A 22,637-nucleotide genomic window follows, 5' to 3' on the forward strand; every position below is an offset into this window, starting at 1 on the left:
AGCTTCCGTGACCCGCCCCCCTTCTTCCTCTTGCCCGTAGTAGCCATGGCGGCCATGAGTTTGTTGCGGCGGGTTTCGGTTACCGCGGTGGCAGCTCTGTCTGGCCGCCCCCTTGGCACTCGCCTCGGATTTGGGGGCTTCCTCACTCGTGGCTTTCCGAAGGCTGCTGGTGGGTGCTGGTCTAGGGAGAACGGGCGTGAAGCGGGTGCGGGGCGAGAAAAGGGAGGACGCTTCAGGGTGACCTTGGTGGGATCCGGCGGGAGCCGGGACAAATTGTGGGCTTGGGGCTTGAGAGGAGAGACGAAGCACGAGCTGTATGAGGGGTTTTCCTGAAGTAGCCGGATAGATCGTGTTTACATTATTAGCATTTCTAAAACGTTGTTATTCACCATCCCAATTAATGTTAATTTGCGGAAGCTGAGTCTAGAAAGGTATAGGGCTGAGACCTGTATCTCCAGGGCACAAGCTTATTGTTGAATTCCACCTGCCCAAAGGCTAGGTTCTAGTCACAGATGCAAAGTCATCTTGCTGAGAAGCCCACCTATGCTAAGGAATATGAAGACAGGTAATATGTAGACAGGTAAAGAGGCTCAGGGCCAACTTATTCTTTAGGCACAGTAAGTACCGTGCCGCCCAATTATGAGATGCAGATGAACTGGGGAGGAAGAGAGGGTTTTTTTGTTTGTTTGTTTGTTTGTTTTTGGAGACAGAGTCTCACTGTTGCCCAGGCTGGAGTGCAGTGGCGCGATCTTGGCTCGCTGCAACCTTCGCCTCTTGGGTTCAAGCGATTCTCCTGCCTGAACCCATGATAGTTTTAGGGGTCCACGAAAGTCTTTTAATTTAAATTTCTTTTTTAAAAGGACCATAATGTTTATGAATATGATAACGAATTCAGCCTGTATTATGTTCGTTTTATACCAATGCAGTCATAAAATATTATTTTTAATAACTTAGAGGAAGGGGCCCTTGAAGGCAAAAGTGCCTAGGTCTCAGGAAAGTCATAATACAGTCTTTTTTTTTTTCTTTTGAGACAGAGTCTCACTGTGTCACCCAGGCTGGAATGCAGTGGCACCATCTTGGCTCACTGCAATCTCCACCCCCAGGTTCAAGCGATTCTCCTGCCTCAGCCTCCCCAGTAGCTGAGACTACAGGTGCACACCACCACGCCTGGTTAATTTTTGTATATTTAGTAGAGATGGGGTTTCACCATGTTGGCCAGGCTGGTCTCGAACTCCTGACCTCAAATGATCCGCCTGCCTCAGCCTCCCAAAGGGCTGGGATTATAGGCATAAGCCACTGCACCTGACCAATACAGTCTTAATAGGGCTATTTGGACCCCTTTGGAGACAGTTTCATCATGGCAGTGTGAATAATCAGCAAAGATCAAATGCTTGGTATTCAGTGTACTTTATTATCTCAAAGACTCTGCAAAGAAATTACAATGTTATTTCCATTTTACAGATGAGGAAACTGACTCAATTATTAAATATTGTGTCACTGTACTAAATAATAATGACAGCCAGCATTTACTGAGCACCTGTTATGTGTCAAGCATCCTTTTTTATTATTTTTTTCAAGACAGAGTCTTGCTCTGTTGCCCAGGCTGGAGTGCAATGGCATGATCTTGGCTCACTGCAACCTCTGCCTCCTGGGTTCAGGTGATTCTCCTGCCTCAGCCTCCTGAGTAGCTGGGATTACAGGTGCACACCTCCATGCCTGGCTAATTTTTTGTATTTTTAGTAGAGATGGGGTTTCATCATGTTGGCCAGGCTGGTCTCGAACTCCTGACCTCATGATCCACCCGCCTCGGCCTCCCAAAGTGCTGAGATCACAGGCGTGAGCCACCGCACCTAACCTCAAGCATCATTTTAAGGGTTTAAAGTATTAATTTATTTAATCCTCTTCGTTAAACATATACTGTAAGCCATTTGCCCTGTGCAATAGAAGCAGGTAAAGAGGAAGTGAAACACTTAAAGTCAGAAAGTTGTCTACAGCCTCAAAATATCTTGTTCTGTTTTTACCCCTATTCTCCCAGTTTAATTTGAATTATGCCACTCCACAGGGTGAGGCAATATACATAGGGATTTGCTGGAAACATGATGCAAAGAACCAGTGATATTTAACAAATTTCCAGCAGGAATTTGAACTTGATACAAAACTAGATAAGCTCACATTCCTTGATGAAAATCCCTTTATAAGCCATTTCTGATTACAGATATCCTCATATAGCCAAATACAAATCCTTCAAATACTCGCCCTGGTAGTATTCAATCAAATCTAGCTGGAGATAAACTGCAGCAAAATTTCACTCCCAGTTTCTCTTTCTACATTATTGCCCTTTCTTGGGGTTCTCAAAGGATCATTACCGTGTTCTGCGCCCTTTCCAATCAGAGCAGGGAAGGATCTAATAGCTATCTTTACTAAAGGTTACTGTGTTTTTAGCTGTGTACCTGCTTTCAAAGGTATTTTGCATCAGTCACTGTGATATGAAAGCTTTTAATCTCTTATATGGTTGTTTATATCTGTCCCTACAAGAACATAAGCTCTAATGTAGTAGAGAATCTGTCTTGTTTTGTTTTTTCTGGAGATAGTCTACCTATCTTCAAATTCTGGCTCTAGAATTCAGAAGCCATGTCTGTGAACATCACATCTTGGAAGCTAAAGTGGAAGACACCTAATTGCTCATAACCTGCATTTCCTCCTCTTTAAAAAAGATGAGAATTTTAACCTGCCTCAAAAGGTAGTTGTGAAGAGTGAGTGGAAAAAATCAACAGTGCCTGGCAGCAATAGCCTTTAAAAAAATTGTGGTAAAGGACGCATAAGATTTACTATTTTAACCATTTTTAAGTGCACCGTTCAGTGGTATTAAATACATTCCTAATGCTATGCAACCATCACCATCATCCAACTCCAGAACTTTTTTCATATGGTAAAACTAAAACTCTGTATCCATTAAACAATAACTCTACATTCCCCTTCCACGTAGCCTCTGGTAACCACCATTCTGCTGTCTGTCTTTATGATTTTGACTACTCTATTTCTCATGTAAGTAGAATCATATAATATTTGTCTGTCACTTAGCATAATATCCCCAAGGCATATTTATGTTGTAGCATATATCAGAATTTCCTTCCTTTTTAAAGCTGAATTGTCCATTGTCCATTGTATGTATTTACCCCATTTTGCTTATCCATCATCCCTCAATTGGGTTGCTTCTAGGTTTTTTTTTTTTTTTCTTTTTTTTTTTTTGAGACAGTCTTGCTCTGTCTTCTAGGCTAGAGTGCAGTGGCACTATCTTGACTCACTGCAACCCCTGGCTTCCGGTGTTCCCGTATCAAACTGAGGGTCAGGCTGCTATTTCTTGCCATCCGATAATGAGATGCAGATGAACTGGGGAGGAAGAGAGTTGTTTTTTTTGTTTTTTTTGTTTTTTTTTTTTTTGAGACAGAGTCTCACTCTGTTGCCCAGGCTGGAGTGCAGTGGCGCGATCTTGGCTCACACAGCAACCTCTTCCTCCTGGGTTCAGGCGATTCTCCTGCCTCAGCCTCCTGAGTAGCTGGGATTACAGGTGCACACCTCCATGCCCGGCTAATTTTTTGGATTTTTAGTAGAGATGGGGTTTCACCATGTTGGCCAGGCTGGTCTTGAACTCCTGACCTCAGGTAATCCGCCCGCCTTGGCCTCCCAAAGTGCTGGGATTATAGACATGAGCCACCATGCCCTGCCAGAAGAGTTTTTATTCCTGTAACCGGTTACAGGGAGAAGTCCTGGAAATTATCACCAGACCAACTTAAAATTACAGTTTTTCAGAGCTTGTAGACCTTTTAAGCTATATGTCTACATGTAAGTGTGCACTCATCTAAAGACAAAAGTGACTAACTTTTTAAAATCTATAATTAAGGTCTGAGTCCTGAGGACCTTCCTCTGGAGCCTTAGTAAATTTACTTAATGTAAATGGGACCAGGTGCTGGGCTGATTACCCTTATCTTGTCTCCTGCTAAATCACGGGGGTTTGGGAAGTTCCTTCAGACCTCCAGTAAACTTGTTTGTGGAGACCTGGGGAGTTTCTTCAGACCCACAATAAAACTTGTTTAATCCTAAATGGGTTCTGTTAAGAATTCCTTCAAACTCCTGTCCTCAAGTGATCCAACTGTCTTGGCCTCTTAAAGTGTTGGGATTACAGCTGTGAGCCACTACGCCAAAGCACTTGCAGATTTTAATTACTGTAAAGCTTCACTTAAAATCATTGGCTCTTGAAACTGCGACCGTCAGAACCTATAATAAAGAAGGAAGTGACGTTGTTTAAGGACCTGCTGTATGTGGTTTCACTTAAAGTCACAGTTTCCAAGAACTTATCAGTGACATTGAGTATGACTTGTGTTGTGAATAATGTTTCTGTGAACATGGATGTACAAATATCTCTTCTGAGACCCTGCTTTCAATTCTTGTGGGTATATCTGCAGAAGTGTAATTGCTGGGTCATGTGTGTCATGGGTGTTACTGGCTGGGATTGGCATTGTGGATGGTAAAAGAATTTACCAAGACAGTCATAGGTAAAGAGGACAGATTTATTAGAGAAAACACGAAGATCGAGTTGGAAGAGAACAATGGGCAGCACAGCAGAGAAGGGGCTATCTGCAGAGTGAGGGACTGGAGGGAAGTTTTATGGAGTCATACTGAAGGGGCTATAAGCAGAGAAGATGTGCAGATAAGGTCACTCTACTGGGGCTATGTGTTGAACGAGGTATTTGGGAACAGGATGTTGTGCCTGTGGGTTGCCTGTGATTAGCTGTGTCTCAGCAGAATTGCTTTCCTCCACCTGGGGCCCCTTCCTTGTTGCTTATGTATCTTGCTAGGACTCCACAATATGGTAATTCTGGTTTTAATTTTTTGAGGAACCCTCCTGCTATTTTCCATAGCAACAATACCATTTTACATTCCTTTGTTTACCAACAGTGTACAAGATTCCAGTTCCTCCATATTCTCACTGACACTTGTCATTTTCTGGTTTTTTCATAGTAGCTATTCTGATGGGTATGTGATGATATCATTGTAGTTTTGATTTGCATTTCCCTAATTAGTTTTGTTGAGCATCTTTTCGTGTGCTTCTTGGCCATTTGTGTATATATCTTCTTTACAGAAAAGTCTATTCAAATCCTTTGCTTATTATTTATTATCTTATTATTTTTTAACTTGAGTATGAGGTCTCCCTATGTTGCCCATGCCGAACTTGAACTCCTGGACTCAAGCAATCCTGCTTCAGCCTCTCAAGTAGCTGGGACTACAGGTACATGCCACTCTGCCAGGCTATTTGCCTATTTTATTTATTTGTTTATTTTTGACAGGATCTTGCTCTGTCACCCAGGCTGAAGTGCAGTGGCGCAATCATAGCTGACTGTAGCCTCAACCTCATAGACTCAGGTGATCCTCCCGCCTCAGCCTCCTGAGTAGCTGGGATGACAGGTGCACACCACCACACCCAGCTAATTTTTTAAGTTTTTTGTAGAGACGAGATCTTGCTGTGTTGACCAGGCTAGTTTCAAACTCCTGGGCTCAAGAAGTTCCCTACCTCAGCCTCCCAAAGTGCTGGGATTACAGGAATGAGCCACCATGCCCAGCCTATTTTTAAATTGGATTGTTTGGTTTTTTGTAGTTGTTGAGTTTTCTATGTGTTCTGAAATCAGTGCCTTATCAGATATATGATTTACGTATATTTTCTCCCATTCTGTGGGTTGCCTTTTTACTCTGCTGATAGCATCCTTTCAGACACAAAATTTTAAAATTTTCATGAAGTCCAGTTTGTCTAGTTTTTCTTTTTTTGCCTGGGCCTTTGAAGTCCTGGCATTAGCCTTCTACAAATTCCTGTAGCCTCATCCTTCCTAAAAATCTAGTGCTGTCATGTTCTTCATCACCCTCTGTAAACCTTTCTCAGAAAATCAGCAGATAAGGCTATTCTGTTTAATTAAATTGTTTCTTAAACATCAAAGATGGTATAATTCCAGAAATGAGCTAAGTTCTCCCCTCAGCTGCAGGTAAATTTAATTTATAATTGAAGACTGATATGCATAAATTATGGTTTTTAAAAATGTGAAGAGTATTAATATGGATGTATAAACAGAGTGCTGTGGAGTTAATCCAGACATGGAATAGATGGGGCATTTTAACTGAATTATAAGGATAGTTTTAATAGGTGGAACTGGCAGAAAAGTAAAGGTTGAGTTTTTTTTTTATTGGATATGTGACTCTTGGGGTAGGTAGGTGTTGGGAGAAAAGGCAAATAAAGGAAAGTTGGGACCAAATTCGGGGAGGGGAGGGACTGACTACAAAGCCAAAGTGTCTTCATTTGATTTTGTAGGCAACAGAGTGTTGTAGCAGAAGAGCAATATCAGGAGTGTGTTATAGGAAGATGCTTCTGAATATTGGATGGCTTATAGGGGATGTTGATTACCTAGGCCAGTAAAGAAAAGAAGGCATGGAATGGAATGGAGAATTTAACTCTTAGAATCAAGAGGCCTTGGCAAATGATGAATGAAGGATAGATGCAAGGAAGATGATTGAGATTTTTATCCAAGGTAATTGAGATGGTGGCGCCCTTTACTGGGAATGAGGGAAAGAAAATGACTAATTTTCAGTTGTTGTCTTTTTTTTTTTTTTTTCTTGAGACAGTCTCGCTCTGTCACCCAGGCTGGAGTGTAGTGGCGCGATCTTGGTTCACCACAATCTCCGCCTCCTGGGTTCAAGCGATTCTCTTGCCTCAGCCTCCCGAGTAGCTGGGATCACAGGCCTGGCTAATTTTTTGTATTTTTAGTAGAGACGGGGTTTCACCATGTTGGCCAGGCTGGTCTCGAACTCCTGACCTCAGCCTTCCAAAGTGCTGGGATTATAGGTGTGAGCCACTGCGCCCAGCCCAGTTGTTGTCTTTGACACACAAAAAGTTCCTACATTATCTTATTCAATTCTTATAAAAATCGCAATCGTCAAAGGCTTAATAACTTTTCTGAGGCTATTTGCATTTTTAAAAATTAGTCATTGAAGCCTTGGCCCTATGAAATTAATGAGTACTTAATGGAGAAATTTCAGGCTTTAGAGAGCAGTGAAAGGTGCCTATTTTTGGTGTCAGGAGGATCAGGGTTCCAGAAATCTTGGTAGTCACCTCATTGTAAGCAATGTTCACCTTAATAATTTAATTTTTTTTTGAGGGGGAAGGGTCTAGCTATGTTGTTCAGGCTGACCTCAAACTCCTGGGCTCAAGTGATCCCCCCGTCTCAGCCTCCTGAGTAGCTGGGAGTACAAGCACACACCACCATTCCTGGTTACACACTAATATTTTTAGATTTAAGCAGATGGCCCTACTACATCAAAAATCATGAAGGCTCAAAACATTTAAAGAGAGTTAAGGGCAAGTCGGTTGTGGTGGTGCGTGATGTAATCCCAGCTACTCCGCAAGCTGAAGGTGGGAGGATCTCTCGATCCCAGGAGTTTGAGACCAGCTTGAGTAACATAGCAAAAAACCTTGTCTCTGGAAAAAAGAAAAAAAGAGTTACATGCTATGAAATATACCTTGAAACAATATTAATAAGTTATCTAGGACTTTTAATGACATGACTAATTGTTTAATAATTGGGTAATATGTGTAAAGAAAGAGCAAGCAGTTCACATTACTAAGTGCATTAAACTTTTTTTTTTTTTGAGACGGAGTCTCACTCTGTCACCCAGGCTGGAGTGCAGTGGCGCGATCTAGGCTCACTGCAAGCTCTGCCTCCTGGGTTTACTTACGCCATTCTCCTGTGGCCTCCCGAGTAGCTGGGACTACAAGCGCCCGCCACCGCACCCGGCTATTTTTTTGTATTTTTAGTAGAGATGGGGTTTCACTGTGTTAGCCAGATTGGTCTCAATCTCCTGACCTCGTGATCCACCCACCTTGGCCTCCCAAAGTGCTGGGATTGCAGGCGTGAGCTACCGTGCCCGGCCAAAAACTGCAATTACTTTCAGTTGCAAAAACTGCAATTACTTTTGCACCAAACTAATACTAAGCTGAAAATAGATTGTCCCTCTAAGAGAGTATGCTCTTGAATGGACACATTTCTGCAGGTGTAGTCAGGGGATAAGGGACAGGGAAGATCATCCTGTTTTGACCCCATACTTCTGGTGTATCAGATTGACTGATTTGGCTTTTTTGTGAGCAACTAAATTTCTGGGAGTTCCAGGCGGAACTTCCACTTACCTTATTATATTGAATCCTTTTAGATTCAGCCTTTTGTAATGTGTGTAAAGACTCTTTTGGGACCCCATTTCATCAGTGCCTTAGCCACTCTTGTAGCAGTAGCTTTGTGTTTCTAAGACTCGACAAGTCAGGAATGCTGTATCCACCTCATCTAAGCCATTCATAGAAACCTTGATGCTGCAGGGCTTTTGAGAGATCCCTTTGCCAGGTTACTGCAGTAATTAATCAGTACCTTTTGGTTACAGTCAATCAAGTACCCATTACAAATTTCTCTAACTTGCTATTTCTCTCAGCTTATAATGTCCCCTCTTCCCAATCCCCCCATCTTGTCTAAATAGGAACTTTTCTTCTGGGCCACTGTATGCTATTTCTTTCCCTTGTTACCCTTACAGAGTTGTAATTATTTGTGTAGTGTGTATTTCTCCCAGCAAGATCTATATCCCTCTTAGACCATATATAGGTCTAGCATAGGATCTGCACATAGTATGCAATTAAATATGTATTGAATTAATGAGTACTTGGTACTGTCATCCAACCCGTTTTCTTCATCTAGTCCACAAAAAAAATTCTATTATGTATCTTTCAGATGATTTGCTGAAGTCCATACTTACTTTGTCAAATTCTCTTAATCTTGTTATTTAAAAAGCCTTAGTAGTATGAATTATATGTAGTAAATTCATGCCAGTTTCTAATTCTCTTGTGAATCAACCTCCCAAACTAACTGCAAGCTGCTGCAGGTGTTACCAAAATTAAGAAGCTAGTTCCTGCTTTCAAGATATTTATACTTAAAAGTGGCAGCAGTGAACACAAATATACATGTCACAATAACATACAGTAATTCAAAAGTAGGAAAGATCTCGTGTGGTTGGGAAGAATGTTGGAATCTTGGAAGATAAGATGTTATCTGGGCCTAACATAGATTTCAGGAGAGGGGACGGCATTCCAGACATTAAACATGAACAAAAGATTCAGATCTTTCTGACATCTATTATGACTGAAATTCCTTTAATGGGAAATTAAAGTTTTTTATTCCACAGTGACTCACATGCAAAATATCCTTGAGAGTAGTTACACAGTGAAAACATAGGAACCTTCAGTTTCTAAGTAACAGCTAGATCCTTTCCTGTTCCCAGTGGAAACGGCTTGGAATGCCTCTAGTGATCCTTCCAGACCTTCAAGAGGAAGAATGTAAAAAGAGGATCCAGAAGTGAAATTTTGCCTCAGTTTACTTCCAGCAAGGCTTGATTAAATTCTGTCAGGGGGGAGACTTGAAGAGGATATTCTTAATCAGCAATGGGTTACCACGTGATTTTATCAAGATATTTTAGAGTGTGTAGTTTGATAACAAGTTCTAATTCCTGCTGGTGATTTGTTGAATAAATACTGCTGGTCCTTTCCATCTATTTTGCAGCATAATAATACAGATAATGTGTCATGTGAAATGGCATAATGGAATAATTTAAATTAAATGTATTTCTTTTGCAGCATTAGCAAATATTTGTTGCAGAGGAGACACAGATAAGCAGCTCATTAAGTACCTAACCTCCCTACCTGCTATTGAAACAAATTAAAATGATTATTTAGATACTTTAACTTTGAATTAAAATGAGGAAAGTTATACTTTAGAACAGTAGATCCATCTTTGTTTAAAGATATCCTGTCTGACCTGGCCTTATTACTCAAATAAGACATTTTAAAATCTTAACTCATATTAAACATCTAAGAATGTATATTTTCTTCTTGTTTCATGTCAGATGGGTAATGTGCCTACCTCATAACAAGGTTTGAGGGAGGCACATCTCACACATGAGTGTGAAAACCCAGTCATCCTGCTTATGAGCTACAAAAGGATCCTTGTATTTTTTTTAATAATCTGATTTTAACTCAGAATATAACAGTATACCCATATGAACCTTGTATGAAACAGGGTAATTCAATATTTCCAGCTCCTGTTCGACACAGTGGAGACCATGGGAAAAGACTATTTGTCATCAAACCCTCTAGATTCTATGACAGGCGTTTTTTGAAGTTATTGGTAAGTTTAAATTTTTTGTTGAATTAAAGTCTTTGCATGTAACAGGGAAAAAATTTTTGCCTCTTTAGAAAACATCTTTCATTTTATGAAATATTTTATTTTGTAAATTTATATTTCTTTCTGTAGAAGATACTGAGATTGTAAAGTCTGATTTGTTATTGAATTTATCTTTAAATTAGGGAAGCTTTCCTTAATCACAAAAGGATTTACACTAAATGGAGGTAAAACTTGAACCATTCCTTTCTTCTGAAGATTATAGCGTTTCGAAATAGAATCTGTGTTCCTATAACTAAAATATTCTTTAAATTACCAAAGAACTTATTGAAAGACTTGTTTAAATAAAGGAGCTACATTATTTTGGGATATGATTTTATATTTATATGTTGTTCAAGAACATTGATTTCAGAGAGTAACAGGGATCTATAGTGCAATCTTAATTTAGCAATAATATAATTACATTGCTTATTTAGAATGCTGACTATATTTCTGTCTCAAGGCTCTGTAGGAACAAAGTAGAGGCTTAGAAAATGGGAGATTGTCTAGACCATCTGCCACTGTAGATAAAGCTCTGAATCATCATTTGAGTACTGACCTTAAAACTTTCTCTTGCCCTTCCATTGTGTTTAATGACCTTTTTCATCTCCTTGGTTGAGCCCTTACTTTTCTTGTTATAACCAGCTCAAATCCTGTTAAGTGGTAGAAATCACCCTGATGTTTTTACACTTTTGTTCTTAACGTATTATTTTCTTTCATGGCATTGCTTTACCAAAAAATAAAATCACAGAAATCAATAATTTGGTACTGTATGCCCAATTTGGCAAGTTTATTTTATAAGAAATATGAGGAAATCATATGAGGATGATTTGTGTGTGGGGAGAGTTACGAAATGGTCATGAGAAACACTTTTTTATTTTTTATCTTAGAGATTCTACATTGCATTGACTGGGATTCCAGTAGCAATTTTCATAACTCTGGTGAATGTATTCATTGGTAAGTCACTTCCATCCCCTGCCAGCACCACCAGATGGGAAAAATTTTTTAAACATATGTACATTAATATAAAAAAGAAATTATGGATATTGTAATGAAAAGCTCTTTAAATAATTAAATAAGCATAAGCATGGCAGTTTATCTTAAAATAACCAAATCTCAACTAAGAATTTTTTAATCCGTCCTAGAACATATAAAGCTATAATCCTCAGCTGGGCACAGTGGCTCACGCCTGTAATCCCAGCACTTTGGGAGGCTGAGGCGGGCAGATCATGAGGTCAGGGGTTCGAGACCAGCCTGGCCGACATAGTGAAACCCCATCTCTACTAAAAATACAAAAAATTAGCTGGGCGTGGTGACGGACGCCTGTAATCCCAGCTACTTGGGAGGCTGAGGCAGGAGAATGGCTTGAACCCAGGAGGTGGAGGTTGCAGTGAACTGAGATCGTGCCATCGCACTCTAGCCTGGGCAACAGAGTGAGACTCTGTCCCAAAAAAAAAAAAAAAAAAAAACACACACTATAATCCTCTTACAAAAAATGAAAATGTCAATGACAGTAAACATTAGATTTTCATGGGAAATTTTGTTCAAAGTACTTCTAACACCTTGAATCCTAAAATGTTTTGTATCATAGGTATAGGGAAGACCAGAAGGAATAATATGTCTTTTATTATATCTTGTTACAGTATATAAAAACAAAATGAGAAACTCATGGAATACCTATAAATAATGCCTTACACAGAGAGATGTCTAAAAATGTCTAACAAATGAATTGATTTTCAACCAGATTAAAGTGAATTAAAAATACTAGATAGCTTCATTGGTACAAATTTTTTAAAGGATCCTTTAAAACCACAAGAAGTTGGTTTCTTACTTTAATGGTGAAGAATTAATTTTATAAACTCCTCATGCTAAAGTTGAACTTAACCATTTTTTCTTATTAGGTCAAGCTGAACTAGCAGAAATTCCAGAAGGCTATATCCCAGAACACTGGGAATATTATAAGGTTTGTATGGGACATTGACAATTACATACTGTTACATGCCTTGTCAACGCACTAGTTAATGTCTTAATTCAATTATGATATAATCAGGTATTTTGTTTTGTTTTTTTGAGACAGCATCTTGCTCTGTCGCCCAGGCTGGAGTGCAGTGGCACGATTTCAGCTCACTGCAACTTCTGCCTCCCGCATTCAAGCGATTCTCATGCCTCAGCCTCCCACGTCGCTGGGATCACAGGTGTGTGCTGCCACTCCTGGCTACTTTTTTTTTTTTTTTTTTTTGAGAGTCTTGCTCTGTCACCCAGGCTGGAGTGCAGTGGGGCAATCTCGGCTCACTGCAAGCTCCACCTCCTGGGTTCACACGCCATTCTCCTGCCTCAGCCTCTCCGAGTAGCTGGGACTACAGGCGCCCGCCAGTACACCTGGCTAATTTTTTGTATTTTTAGTAGAGACGGGGTTTCATCGTGGTCTCGATCTCCTGACCTTGTGATCCGCCCGCCTCGGCCACCCAAAGTGCTGGGATTACAAGCGTGAGCCACCGTGCCTGGCCTCCTGGCTACTTTTTGTATTTTTAGTAGAGACAGGATTTTACCATGTTGGCCAGGCTTTTCTCGAACTCCTGGCCTCAAGTGATCCACCCACCTCAGCCTCCCAAAGTCCTGGGATTAAAGGTGTGAGCCACTGTGCCCAGCTGTGATAGAGTTTTATATTTCATTTTTTATATCAAGCAGATACATTTTTTGCATACTTTTTATAAACAACTAGTTTTAGTACTTCATTTTTTTGAAAATCATTTTAAGCTTTACAATTTTTTAAAGAATGATTGCAGTGTGTTCTCAGCCTAACAGAGTAACATAATTTATCCTAAGTTCAATGCCTTAGGAAAGATTTCGCCAATGGTAATGCTAGCTGTCAATTATTGAGCACCTACTGTGTAACAGGTACTGTGCTGAGTGTTTTACAAATATTTATTATTTCATCCCATGTAAAATGTACTATTATTATTCCCTCTTTGGAGATGAAGAAACTGAGGCTAAGAGTTAAGTGACCTGTCTAGATAGGGTCACTATTTCAACCCAGACAACTTTGACTCCAGAGCCTGAACTGTTGGTCATTATACCATACTGCCACTGCTACCAAAACCCAAAATTAATTTTGTTATTTGTTTTTACAAGTGTTATTGTGAGCCTTGAATAGAGTATGTCCCATCATGTTTTATTATCTGAATGAATTATATTTTAAATATAAATCTTAAACCATTAAATCTTAAGGCAGACCTTATACTTAGTTCGTTTATGCTAACTGGTGCAAAGAGCTCCATTTTTGAATTACCAAAACCTGGGTTTGGCTTCTGAATCTGCCACCTAAGGTACTCAGCATAGTGTAATGGAAAAGAGTACACAGCTTTGGAGTCAGACAGACCTGGTTTGAGTCCAGGTGCTGCCATTTATTAGCTGCGTAACTTTGTGCAATTCACTTATCTTTAAAATGCGGACAAAAATAGTATCCACCTAATCTGTTAAAATTATTTTATATATATGTATATTAGTTACATAGATGTTATTGGTTTATCTAACTGAAATGATAATTTTAAAGAATAGTCAACTAGAAAAGCAAAGTATTATTCAGAAATGGACTAATATTAAACGAATTTTCTCTTATAGCATCCCATATCGAGATGGATTGCCCGTAATTTCTATGATAGTCCTGAAAAGATGTATGAAAGAACAATGGCCGTCCTTCAGATTGAAGCTGAAAAGGTTGAATTACGGTAGGAAAAAAGAGGGGGTAGGTGGGAAAGAAAATCTTCCTAAGGTTGCAAACCACCAGAAAAAAAGAATTAATAAAACTATTAATATTTCAGCACTGTAGGATGCTTTATGTAAAAGGATAAAGATACATCCAGATGCAGTGGCTCACACCTGTAATCCCAGCACTTGGGGAGGCTACAGAAATCAGCCGGGCGTGGTGGTATGTGCCTGTAATCCCAGCTACTCAAGAGGCTGAGGCAGAAGAATCACTTCAACCTGGGAGGCAGAGGTTGCAGTGAGCTGAGACCATGCCACTGCACTGCAGCCTGGGTGACAGTGCGAGACTCCGTCTCAAAAAAAAAAAGGGATAAAGATAGAATTAGCTTGTTTGGAGTGAAAATTAGAAACTGGTGACAAGGAGACTATTAGGAGATATGCGTCAGGTTAAAAGGAGTTCGTTTTTAAATTTCTGAAATTTTTTTTTAGAGTGGAAGTCTTGCTCTGTTGCCCCAGCTGGGAAGCAGATGGATGGATATATCCATCCAATGAAATATATAATGTGGCCATTAAAAAGAAAGAGATATATGCTGTTATGGAAAGCTATGTGGATTTTCTTTCTTATATATTATATTTTATATACATACTGAAAAGGTAGACATACATATTTTTTCCCCTCTCTTATGGTGCTGAGTGCCTGGTTTTTTTTTTTTTATATATACTTTAAGTTTTAGGGTACATGTGCACAACGTGCAGGTTAGTTACATATGTATACATGTGCTATGTTGGTATGCTGCACCCATTAACTCATTATTTAACATTAGGTATATCTCCTAATGCTATCCCTCCCCCCTCCCCCCACCCCACAACAGGCCCCGGTATGTGATGGTCCCCTTCCTGTGTCCAGGTGTTCTCATTGTTCAGTTCCCACCTATGAGTGAGAACATGCAGTGTTTGGTTTTTTTGTCCTTGTGATAGTTTGCTGAGAACAATGGTTTCCAGCTTCATCCATGTCCCTACAAAGGCCATGAACTCATCCTTTTTTATGACTGCATAGTATTCCATGGTGTATATGTGCCACATTTTCTTAATCCAGTCTATCATTGTTGGACATTTGGCTTGGTTCCAAGTCTTTGCTATTGTGAATAGTGCTGCAGTAAACATAACATGTGCATGTGTCTTTATAGCAGTATGATTTATAATCCTTTGGGTATATACCCAGTAATGGGATTGCTGGGTCAAATGGTATTTCTGGTTCTAGATGCCTGAGGAATCGCCACACTGACTTCCACAATGGTTGAACTAGTTTACAGTCCCACCAACAGTGTAAAATGTTCCTGTTTCTCCATATCCTCTCCAGCACCTGTTGTTTCCTGACTTTTTAATGATGGCCATTCTAAGTGGTGTGAGATGGTATCTCATTTTGGTTTTGATTTGCATTTGTCTGATGGCCAGTGATGATGAGCATTTTTTCATGTGTTTTTTGGCTGCATAAATGTCTTCTTTTGAGAAGTGTCTGTTCATTTCCTTTACCCACTTTTTGATGGGGTTATTTGTTTTTTTCTTATAAGTTTGTTTAAGTTCATTATAGATTCTGGATATTAGCCCTTTGTCAGATGACTAGGTTGCAAAAATTTTCTCCCATTCTGTGGATTGCCTGTTCACTGTGATGGTAGTTTCTTTTGCTGTGCAGAAGCTCTTTAGTCTAATTAGATCCCATTTATCAATTTTGGCTTTTGTTGCCATTGCTTTTGGTGTTTTAGACATGAAGTCCTTGCCCATGCCTATATCCTGAATGGTATTGCCTAGGTTTTCTTGTAGGGTTTTTATGGTTTTAGGTCTAACATATAAGTCTTTAATCCATCTTGAATCAATTTGTGTATAAGGTGTAAGGAAGAGGTACAGTTTCAGCTTCCTGCATATGGCTAGCCAGTTTTCCAAGCAGCATTTATTAAATAGGGAATCCTTTCCCCATTTCTTGTTTTTGTCAGGTTTGTCAAAGATTAGATGGTTGGCCAGGCGCGGTGGCTCACGCTTGTAATCCCAGCACTTTGGGAGGCCGAGGCGGGCGGATCACGAGGTCAGGAGATCGAGACCACAGTGAAACCTCGTCTCTACTAAAAATACAAAAAAAAATTAGCCAGGCGTGGTGGCGGGCGCCTGTAGTCCCAGCTACTCGGAGAGGCTGAGGCAGGAGAATGGCGTAAATCCGGGAGGCGGAGCTTGCAGTGAGCCGAGATTGCGCCACTGCACTCCAACCTGCATGACAGAGCGAGACTCCGTCTCAAAAAAAAAAAAAAAAAAAAAAAGATTAGATGGTTGTAGATACACAGCATTATTTCTGAGGGCTCTGTTCTGTTCCATTGGTCTCTATCTCTGTTTTGGTACCAGTACCATGCTGTTTTGGTTACTGTAGCCTTGTCAGGTAGTGTGATGCCTCCAGCTTTGTTCTTTTGGCTTAAGATTGACTTGGAGTGCCTGTGTTTTTTTTAACCAGTCCCCTATTGCTGGTACTTGGGTTCTTTCCAAGTTTTTTGCTATTATACATACTGCTGTGTTTAATTTTCCCCCATATTGTTTACATATTTATGTAACATATCTGGAAAATAAATTTCTGGAAGTGGCATTAATAAGCCAAATAGCACATGCTTTTAAACTTTGGGTAGATATTGCCGAACTCTTCTCCAAAAAGTTGCACCAGTTGTTTCTTCATCAGTTTCCATGTTTCAGTTTTCCATGTTTCTCTGTAATGGAATTTATCAAAGTGAAACATTTTTGCTGATATGATAATTGAAAAATGTCACCTCATCATTTCAATTTTATATTTCTTTGTAAAATTGAGTAGTTTTTTAATATATCTATTAGTTGTGTGTATTTCTTTTCTTTTTTTTTTTTTTCCCCCTGAGACAAAGTCTTGCTCTGTTGCCCAGGCTGGAGTACAGTGGCATGATCTTGACTCACTGCAGCCTTGGTCTCCTGGGTGCAAGCTGTCCTCCCACCCAAGCCTCCCTAGTAGCCAAGATTACAGGTGCGTGACACCATGCCCAGTTAATTTTTGTATTTTTTGTAAAGACATGGTTTCACCATGTTGCCCAGGCTGGTCTCAAACACCTGGGCTCAAGCGATCCACCCTCCGGGCCTCCCAAAATGCTGAGATTACAGGCGTGAGCCACTGCACCTGGCTGTGTGTATTTCTTTCTCTATATATTGTCCTTTGGCAGTGTAGAAATTTTTGCAACACAGAGTGTTTTTACATTTTCAGATAACAAATCTGTAATAGTAACTAATAACATTTTCTTTTTTTTTTTTTTTTTGAGACAGTTTTGGTCTATCTCCCAGGCTGGAGTACAGTGGCGTGGTCTTGGCTAACTGCAACCTCTGCCTTCCGGGTTCAAGCGATTCTGCCTCAGCCTCCCGAGTAGCTGGGATTACAGGCGCCCACCACCACGCCCTGCAAATTTTTGTATTTTTAGTAGAGAGCAGGTTTTGCCATGTTGGCCAGGCTGGTCTTGAACTCCTGGCCTCAAGTGATTTGCCTGCCTCAGCCTCCCAAAGTGCTGGGATTACATACGTGAGCCACCATACCTGGCCGCTAATAAATTTTTGAGTACATTTTGTATCAGTGTTTTAATTACTTTCTATGTATTTACTCATTTATAATTATTGTCAGGTTTGACAGTCTTTAGCTTTTGGGATTTTGTGTCATACAGAGATCTCTGATGATAATTAAATCAGTAAATATATAATTCCAAAATTTTTTTTTTAATATTCACCCATGTTTTCCTTTTCTTTTTTTGAGACAGGATCTCGTTCTGTTGCCTGGGCTGGAGTGCAATGTTGCAGTCATGGCTCACTGCAGCCCCGACGTCCTGGGCTTAAGCAATCCTCCAGCCTCAGCCTCCTGAGTAGCTGGGACCACAGGTGCTGGCCATCATGCCCAACTAATTGTTTGGGGGGTTTTTTTTGTTTGTTTGTTTGTTTTGGTAGAGATGAGATCTTGCTCTGTTGGCAGGCTGATCTTCAACTCCTGGGCTCAAGCAGTCTTCCTGCCTTGGCCTCCCATAGTGCTAGGATTACAGGCATAAGTCAGCTTGCCCAGCCTGTTTTTGGCTTTTGTTTTTGTTTTTTTTTTATTTGACATGGGGACTTGCTGTGTTGCCCAGGCTGGACTTGAACTCCTGAGCTAAAGCAACCTTCCCACCTCAGTCTGTAGCTAGGACTACAGACATGTCACTGCTCCCAGCTTACTATTTTTTAATGAAATAGGAAGGTGCTACACATGCTTATTTTATACCTTGCTTTTTTAAAACATAACAGTATATGTAGCATCTCCTCCCATGTTACTACATACAGATTCTCATTATTTTTAGCAGGTACATAGTAGTCCATTATGTGGATGAATCATAATTTAACCAGTTAGTCTCATGTTGATAAATATTTTAATTACTCACGGTTTGGATAGTTATACTCTATAAAGAGTAGACAAGAAAGAGAACTTTATTTAATCCTTCAAAAAAGATCAATAAACATACCCTCACAAAGGCATATAATCTCCCATAGGGTAAGTGAGCTGGTTGAGGTTCATAAAGTGACTTATTTAACTGTGATAAATTTTTAGTCCTATGAAAAAGTATGTATTCTATAAAAACAGAAAATAAAAGGTTTGATGGAGAAGGGACTACTTCAGGAATGTGTGATCGTTTGTGCAAAGACTTAGATATGGAAGAGGGAAAGCACCTGTATAAAATAAGAGATTATTCAATTTGTGAAGAAGGACAAGGGCAATTAAGTAGATGTTAGAGTTGGAGAATATTTTTCTTAATCTTGATTTTTCTTGCTTTCTATTTATGTTTGTATAAATATTGACTGAGTGTCTGATGTTGACTGGGCCTGGTATAATGCTGGTGAATAAAAAACCAGTTCTGCTCTCGGAAAGTTTTCTGTCCTAATGGTGATAGGCAGACACAAGATGTGAAACTCCAAAAAAGCTTATTCACTTGTTAATTCCTAGCACCTGGCACAGCCTATGGCCATAGTAGTAGACATTCTGTAAATGACTCTCCTAGCATCTAAAAGGTGAGAAGATAGGAAAAGCACTGAACAATTCAGATGAAAGTGATCTGTGCAGGCACAGTGAAGGAGAGAATTCGTTATCAATTCGAGTAATGTTTTGGTGTTAAAAACTGGTAAGCCAGGTGCAGTGGCTCACGCCTGTAATCCCAGCACTTTGGGAAGCCAAGGCAGGCAGGTCACGAGGTCAGGAGTTAGAGACCAGCCTGGCCAACATGATGAAACCCTGTCTCTACTAAAAATATAAAAATTAGCTGGGCATGGTGGTGGGCCCCTGTAGTCCCAGCTACTTGGGAGGCTGAGGCAGGAGGATCACTTGAACCTGGGAGGGCGAAGTTGCAGTGAGCTGAGACTGTGCCATAGCACTCCGACCTGGGCAACCGTGCAAGACTCCGTCTCAAAAAAAAAAAAAAAAAACCGTTTGATAGCTACCTACATAAGCAACATAATAAAAGTCTAAAAACGAGTCCCAAATTTTGCTTATAGATGTATACCACATGTATGCCTACATAAGGGTCTGTGGAGGGACATTATACTTTATATAAAAGCAGACTCCAGTGATTGTCCTTTATGGAAATGGCTCATTACATTTATAATTGGAAGTGCTGGAATCTCAATATTGCTGTTCCATTTGTTACAGGTTAAAGGAGCTGGAAGTACGAAGATTGATGCGTGTGAGAGGAGATGGACCGTGGTATTACTATGAGACAATTGACAAGGAACTTATTGATCATTCTCCAAAAGCAACTCCTGACAATTAAGCACTTTTTTTCTCCAAATACAAAGTATATTCTTTTTATTGGAAAATAAATTAGTAAATATATTCTGTATTTTTGCTCTCCGTGAAAAACGAAAGAGCTTCTGACATTACTGTCTCTCAGTGTTGGTTCAGACTGAGGCTTTTGTTTGGGGGGTTTGGCTTCCAGTCCCCAAAGAAGGTTTAAAATGTACTAATAAAAACTGGAGAAATAGGAATTTGTGAACTCCTAAAATTGTAGCAACTTTGAAAGGTTAGTGTTTTATTTACCTGACAAATGGAAGTTATAGAAAAGAAGTCTAATAATGTTAAGCACCAGTAATTATAGTATTTTGTACAAATGCCTGTACTGTAGATGTATGTATTATTGAGGGGCAACTCAGGATTTTAAGTTCCATAAAGTATTGAACCAACTCTAAAATGTTAACTCCTTAATAAACAGATTTTCAGTAAACAAATTTTAAAGTTTATAATGCTTTCATGGTTTTTTTTTTTGGCATGTATTCTTTTTTAAACTACACACATACACACAGACACGTATACACACACACACACACATGCACACGCACATGCTCTTTTCCTGGATGCAATCTCTGGGATCCCTCAGAGTCCTTTTTTGTAAACACTGGGGAAGTAGTTCCACTAGGTAATGTGATTCCTGCAGAGATTATAAAATGTGAGTAAAAGCTAAAAATGACTATCATTTATTAAGCATTTATTGTGTGCTAGACACTATATTAAATAACTGCATTTTTTAACATTATTTTCTTTTTTTTTTTTTGACGAAGTCTTGCACTGTCACCCAGGCTAGAGTGAGTGCAGTGCCGCGATCTCGGCTGCAACCTCCACCTCCCAGGTTCGAGCAATTCTTGTCTCAGCCTCCCAAGTAGCTGGGATTACAGGTGCCCACTACCACACCTGGCTAATTTTTGTATTTTTCAGTAAAGACTGTTTTGCTGTGTTGGCCAGGCTGGTCTTGAACTCCTGGCCTCAGGTGATTGGCCTGTCTCCACCTCCCAAAGTGCTGATTACAGGCCTGAGTCACTGCACCCAATATTATTTTCAAAATGACTTAAGAGGTAGTATTACTCTCTTGAGTTTCACACATTAGAAACCTGAGGCTCAGATGTTAAACACAAACTCAGTATTTACAAAAATAAACATTTAAAACATTTACACTTCAGCTTCCAAAATGGCTTTTTACCATAAGCATTCAGGATTTTCAAACCTGTAACAGCTTATCAATGCATCTCATCTTAGAAGTATGTTTTACATTCTTCATAAAAGTAAAAATGAATCCAGGCTTCCTAAGATTCAGGCCAGTGGGTCTCCACTTAAGGCCAAATGGAGAAATAATTTTTTGCTGCCTAAACACACAAGTGAATTGAAAAGCCACAGGCCATTCATTCAACAAATAACTTTATTATTTTTATTGATAATGTACATGTAATATGCTATTTTGATACATGTATGCAATGTATAATGGTCAAATCAGAGTATTTGAATATATTTTAAAATATATATTTCAAAATAAGATAACAAGTTATAAGTATATATAAGTATATTATATAAGTTATTGCTAACTATGATTTACTTACTGTACTATCAAATACTAGAACTTATTCCTTGTATCTAAATGTATTCTTGTAACCATTAACTAACTTTTCTAAATTTCCTACTCCTTCCCTTCCCAGCCTTGTAACCACCTTTCTACTCTGCCTCCATGAGATCCGTTTTTTAATCTCCCACATATAAGTGAGAACATTCAATATTTGTCTTTCTAGGCTTGGCTTATTTCACTTATCATAGTGACCTCCAGTTCCATCCATGTTGCTACAGATGACAGAATCCCATTCTTTTTCATAATATTGTCCATACAGACCACATTTTCTATATCCATTTATCTGTTGATGGACACAGGTTGCAAAGGGATTGCTGGATTGTATGATAGTTCTATGTGTAGATTTTTGAGGAACCTTCATGGTGTTCTTCATAGTGGTTGCACTACTGTACATTCCTACCAATGGTGGATGAGCGTTCCCCTTTCTCCACATCCTCACCAGCATTTGTTATTTTTTCTTTTTTTTCAAATGTCCATTTTAACTGGGATGAGATGATATCTTAATGTGGTTTTGGTTTACATTTCCCTAATTATGGTTGAGCATTTTTTCACATATCTAATGGCCATTCATATGTCTTCCTTTGAGAAATGTCTATACAGATCTTTTGCCCTTTTTTTTTTTAATTTTTGCTTTTTATTTTTTGAATTGGGGTCACCCAGGCTGGACGTGATCTGGGCTCGTTGCAGCTTCCGCATCCTGGGTTCAAGTGATCATTCCACCTCAGGATGACCGAAGTAGCTAGGACCAAAGGCATGTGCCACCATGCTCGGCTAATTTTTTTGTATTTTTTGTAGCGACTGGGTTTCACCGTGTTGCCCAGGTTGATCTTGAACTCCTGTGCTCAAGTGATCCACTCACCTTGGCCTCCCAAAGTGTAGGGACTTTAGGCTTGCCTGGCCTTTTTGTCCATTTTATTTTTTTATTTTTTGAGACGGAGTCTCAATCTGTCACCCAGGCTGGAGTGCAGTGGTGCGATCTCGACTCACTGTAACCTCTGCCTCCCAGGTTCAAGCAATTCTCCTGCCTCAGCCTCCTGAGTAGCTGGGATTACAGGTGTGCACCACCACACCCAGCTAATTTTTTTGTATTTTTAGTAGAGAGGGGGTTTCACCATGTTGGCCAGGGTGGTCTTGAACTGCTGACCTTGTGATCCACCCACCTTGGCCTCCCAAAGTGCTGAGATTACAGGTG

At 39.7% G+C, this 22,637-nt stretch overlaps 1 protein-coding gene, 1 non-coding gene and 1 pseudogene across 4 annotated transcripts; 2 read left to right on the top strand and 1 right to left on the bottom strand.

Moving 5' to 3' along the window:
* Window positions 1–3: 3 nt before the first annotated feature.
* Window positions 4–20,297, top strand: NDUFB5 (NADH:ubiquinone oxidoreductase subunit B5). 3 transcript variants are annotated; one of them, XM_032174039.2, is made up of 6 exons: window positions 4–169; window positions 10,171–10,259; window positions 11,183–11,249; window positions 12,194–12,255; window positions 13,914–14,020; window positions 19,708–20,297. In XM_032174039.2, the coding sequence occupies exons 1-6, from the start codon at window positions 46–48 to the stop codon at window positions 19,826–19,828; spliced, it is 570 nt and encodes a 189-aa protein (XP_032029930.1). In that variant the 5' UTR covers window positions 4–45; the 3' UTR covers window positions 19,829–20,297. The 3 variants fall into 3 exon arrangements, with proteins under 3 accessions (XP_032029930.1, XP_032029932.1, XP_032029931.1); XM_032174041.2 differs by lacking the exon at window positions 13,914–14,020; XM_032174040.2 differs by lacking the exons at window positions 10,171–10,259; window positions 11,183–11,249 and having other exon boundaries at window positions 12–169.
* On the bottom strand, window positions 9,973–10,076 carry LOC116481355 (small nucleolar RNA U13). Its single transcript, XR_004251519.1, has one exon. It is a non-coding gene; the product is annotated as a small nucleolar RNA U13 (small nucleolar RNA).
* Window positions 20,298–21,638: 1,341 nt separating the features above from the next.
* Window positions 21,639–22,413, top strand: LOC131380987 (zinc finger protein 277-like; annotated as a pseudogene).
* Window positions 22,414–22,637: the final 224 nt, after the last annotated feature.

The sequence above is a fragment of the Hylobates moloch genome, unplaced genomic scaffold, assembly GCF_009828535.3.
Source record: "Hylobates moloch isolate HMO894 unplaced genomic scaffold, HMol_V3 SCAFFOLD_13, whole genome shotgun sequence".
NCBI classification, from domain to species: Eukaryota; Metazoa; Chordata; class Mammalia; order Primates; family Hylobatidae; genus Hylobates; species Hylobates moloch.

Excerpts from the sequence above, each read along its gene's own strand:
- NDUFB5 (XM_032174039.2), top strand. The coding sequence starts at position 46 with ATGGCGGCCATGAGTTTGTTGCGGCGGGTTTCGGTTACCGCGGTGGCA. Across the intron at positions 11,250-12,193 it reads TCTGGTGAATGTATTCATTG|GTCAAGCTGAACTAGCAGAA; the intron begins GTAAGTCACTTC and ends TTTTCTTATTAG. Across the intron at positions 12,256-13,913 it reads AACACTGGGAATATTATAAG|CATCCCATATCGAGATGGAT; the intron begins GTTTGTATGGGA and ends TTTCTCTTATAG.